The 4602-nt window shown below is 37.0% G+C and overlaps 1 protein-coding gene across 1 annotated transcript in view; it reads left to right on the plus strand.

Moving 5' to 3' along the window:
• Window positions 1–4602, plus strand: part of apbb1ip (amyloid beta (A4) precursor protein-binding, family B, member 1 interacting protein) — a 23606-nt gene that overhangs the window by 9152 nt on the left and 9852 nt on the right. The window contains exons 4-6 of the mRNA XM_014005402.1: window positions 971–1302; window positions 2140–2217; window positions 3712–3871. Coding sequence (XP_013860856.1) covers window positions 971–1302; window positions 2140–2217; window positions 3712–3871 — 570 coding nt within the window. The remainder of the gene's footprint in view (window positions 1–970; window positions 1303–2139; window positions 2218–3711; window positions 3872–4602) is intronic.

The raw sequence follows: 4602 nt of genomic DNA on the forward strand, positions 1-4602 counted from the left end.
GATTTAAAATGAGCCGTTTGATTTTCTGTAATGACATTTATTAGGAGGTGACCTCCACAAAAAATGCAGAAAGAACTATATATTGTATTAAAATAATTAGTTTATGTTAAACTTAGGATGCACTAGTCCAGCTGTTTCAGTTTATATACACATATCAAGGCTGCACAAACCTTTTCCCCAAARTGAAAATCTATCTGAGGRCTGCGGYCAAATTCACTAATATAATTCATGWAATACAAATACTTMTTAAGTATAGTCCTTTTATTTTAATGATTATGTCCTGCTGCAGTGTGACATGATTTGTTTGTGTACAAACTAATATGGTATCAGAATTTTATGTACTTCCCATTCAACCACAATTAAATTCACTCTATAGGAGGTACAATTTGTAAGGATAGTATTTATTTTTTACAATAAAAAGCTGGTATGAAAACAAGTAAAAATAAAATAAAAGWAACGACTTTCTACTTCTTGTMAGGAGTAGAAAGTACAGATAACTGTGTGAAAATGTAAGAAGTAGAAGTAAAAAAGTAGGCTGAAAAATAATTACTCAAGCAAACTACAGATACCCAGAAATTCTACTTAACAAACAACTAACAAAGTATTTGGACAGTTATAATTCATCTACGTTATGGGACAGAGCTGAGGATTCAAAATACAGAAAACTAAACGTCTTTTATTTACAACTAAACAGGATATGATCTATTCACAGTAAAATAACAACAAGAAACAGGAGGCTAAAATACACACACAGTCGGACAACAATCAGAAAGAGACTGAGGGAACCCAGGTAGATTATTTATTTAAAAGTTGGCAATGGATGAAGAACACAAGAGTTCAACAAATCAACAAACAAACAAACAAAAACTTAATCAAGCTTTGATAAACTCAAATTTTTACARCTAAAAGATTTAAAAGCATTTAAATCCATTCAATGATATTGCTTAACAATGTGATTCTGCTTCACCAGAGTCTTTACACGAGCTGGAGGACAATGATTTGGACGCACTCATGGCCGACCTGGTTGCTGACCTCAATGCGACAGAAGAGAAGCTCGCAGCAGAAATACAAGGTCTGGGGGAGCCATGCCCACCCCCACCAGACCTGCCACTTCCACCCAAAGGCAAGAGCACCCACCCGGCCCCCTCCGGTTCATCATCATCCCCCAAAAACAGCAGCAGCAGCAGCAGCAGCAGCAGCAGCAGCAGCAGCAGCAGCAGCAGCAGCACTGTTAGCACCCTAGCTTTATCCACCACCTCCCCTTTGCCACCTCCACCTTCTCAGACAACAGAGCCAACAAAGGTAAATCTACAAAAAAACATGGTTTCACCTCTAGGATTAATAAACTAGTCTAAAGTTTAACAAGTAAGTGTGTTAGGGACTAGGCCGTTTTTTAAAGTTTTGTTGTGAAACTGATGAGTGGTAGCTTTTACAGCAGTTAGAAATGAGATCATGGCAGGATGGAGGAGCTGGTTACAGCCAGAGTACGTGTGAGGTGAAACAGCCGAGGGCCTGTCTGGAACAGATCAAATACCTTTGGCCAGTAGAAAACTGCTGCAGGATCAGTGGGGTGGGACAGACAGACGGGTTCTAGAACTCGTGACCTCATCGTTCCGAGGTAAAAACACCAGCTGTGCTGAGGGAAAGACAGTCATTATTGGAGAGAGAGGCACAAATTATTTTAGAATGTGGGTAGAATTTAAAATATCTTGTGGGCATGAATCACAAAAAATGGTGACCCATTCTTGTTGCAAACAACACATTCCTTTCTTTAAGCAATGATGCCCTGCACTAGTTCCAGTGATATGATTTTGTACCTCTCAGTTGCTTAATCATATAGTCAGTCATTTGAGATTTGGGGAAAACTCAGTATATCATTTACTTAAGTATATATCATATTGTGACCCTTGTGTCGTGATATGCATCATGTCAACAAATTCTTGCCACAACACAGCCTTGTTTTCAACCAGTTTTTCCTCTCAGTCTTCTGTCCCTCTGAAGAACAATTAGCTGTGTTAGCTGAATATAGGGTTTTTATATTGCAGGTTTGTTCGCTAAAAGAGGGAACTTTAGCACAAAGGATTTGAACATAATACAGAGGAACATGTGATATGACTGCTTTTTTTTCTTGTTCTGTAGGAGGAAATTGAGTCACAGCTAAAAGCAGACAAAATTAAACTTGCTCTTGAGAAACTTAAAGAAGCCAAAGTGAAAAAGGTAAGATAACAAGATCTGACTCTGTGCACCGTCCTCTGGTCTGACTGAGCAGCACTAAGAATTGCAGCGACCTAGACGCCACTTTTGTTTTTCTTCCTTTYATTCTTTTTTTTTTTAAGAGAGTAGTCATAAATTCAATAACTCAACTGACAGACTTTTATTTAGAAAAACATCCTGCAGGACATTAATGTTTACTTTCTGGTTGATCTGTGAACATTGTCTCATCTTCAAAGTGACACGAAAGCAAAAACGTGTTTTTCTGTGTGAAGCTTCATGTCAAGGTCTGACATTTAAAAAAACATAAAAAAACATAAAAAATATAATTTTATCGTGAATGATGTGACAGAGTTAAAAAAGCAGTGTGCAAAAGTCTTTAGTCAGTGTGATTGGTTCTCAACTCTTCCAAAGAATCAGAAAATCTTGCAATAATTTTAATGGCACTTTTAAACAGTGTTTATCCAAGCTTTCTTAAAACCATTTTTATTCATTWTATTTAATTTTAGTCTCTTAATACATGACTTTTTCAGGTTTGCACCAGCATCAATGAAATAGTTATTTCCACACAAAATAATTCACTTGTCATGCATGAGTTGTTAGGTTTTTGTTTTGACCAGGATCCTCTCTGGTCATAGAATGACAGGCTTTTATTTTTTGGTGGTTTCTTACTGTGTGGTTTCAGATTTATCATCTAGTTTCTGAGGATGAGAACATGATTTACCGCATACAAATGTTAAGCAAAATGTCTTAAAACAACAAGTTAAAGCTGGAGTCCTTCTTAAGGATGAAGAAGCTTGAGTGAAACTGATCCAGGACTTTAGATTCTGCTGTGACAAGCTCTCAAACCAGCATCTTTTGGGACAAAAGTCAGTAAACGCTGGCACTGCTTTGCTCCAGAGCAAACTAAATCTTAAGAGGACTTCTGACTGAAGACCTAAATATACATGCAGAGAAGAAAAAAAATAGATGACTGTAAACCCTGATCAACCTTGTATTAAAGCTAACATTAGGCAGCAGAAACAATCATTTGGAGAAGAGAACCTGTTATTAAAGTGGCAAACAAGCAGGCAGCATGTGCTGTGTCACTCAGGACTCTTATTGTTGTCCACATGTTGAAAACATGAAGTCCAGTTTACCACAGAGCTGGGTTACAATATACTGATCTATAATGTCTCAGGTACATTGATTTGACCACACACATGCAGTATCTAAGGATTATGAACATTGTAGCTTGTATAATCCCTCTGGTTTTTATTTTCTACTGCAGACAGTAAGTCATGAACAGCAGCTAAGCCAGCTGTTCATATTTAGTACAATCCTAGAACAATGTTCAATTTTATTATACAGGCTTGTGCAATGACAATAAAGACTATTCTATTCTATTCTATTCTATTCTAAACTACAAGTTCATCTAAACATTCTCCCTCAGATTTTGGTTTGTATTGTTAAAAGGGAAACCATTTTAAAAGCCAAATTAAGCAACATTTTCTTCCACAGTTGGTAGTGAAGGTGTTAATGAATGATGGCAGCTCAAAGACTCTGATGGTGGATGAGAGACAGACGGTTCGGGAGGTTCTGGACAACATGTTTGAAAAGACTCACTGCAACTGCAGCGTGGACTGGAGTCTGTGTGAAACAAATCATGAGCTTCAGCTTGGTGAGTTACTACTTAAACAGCGCTTTTATTATGGGATGTTAACCAACACCATTACTGAACTTAAGTTCAGGAAAAATGAAAGTTGAAAAGTGCCCACAATAAACACAGTAAAACAGTAAACTCAGGTTCATTACTTCAATTTATTACTCTAGTTGAAAAAATAACAATCTTCTGAGCAACACATACCATCTTCTTTCTTTTAACTTCATCACATTGTAGATTTTTATAGACCCAGTCTTGTAACACTTTATTACTTCTATCAACAGCAGTTAAGATATATTGTTCATAACCCCGTACTTCAAAAGATTTGGGCCCATATTTATGGAGTGAATTTTTAAACTTAAGTGCTGAAAATTTCTTAGATTTGCTCCTACTCTCAGACTTAAGCGTAAGTGCCAGTTATGAAAGTTCTTAAGTCTAAATCACTCTTACTCTCCAGAAAAGTTCAGACTGCTCCAGAGGACTCTTCAGTGGTTAAGAGTTACCACTAGGGGTCTGAGATGAACTGAGGAGACAGAGATTACAGCTGTCCTCCTCCCCACCTGAGTGTTATTCTCAGTTATAATGTGGAAAACRGGTTTAATCAGAAATATACAATAGAAACAAAGGTAAAAATAAATGAATAAAAAAATAAATTGTGCATAATGTTGGACTAAAAGACGGACATCTGTGTGTGGCTTTTGGAGAAAATATTAAATATACTCAGCTGGTGAGTGCATGCACCCCCCCCC

Source organism: Austrofundulus limnaeus, unplaced genomic scaffold, assembly GCF_001266775.1.
Source record: "Austrofundulus limnaeus strain Quisiro unplaced genomic scaffold, Austrofundulus_limnaeus-1.0 Scaffold30, whole genome shotgun sequence".
Classification (NCBI taxonomy): Eukaryota; Metazoa; Chordata; class Actinopteri; order Cyprinodontiformes; family Rivulidae; genus Austrofundulus; species Austrofundulus limnaeus.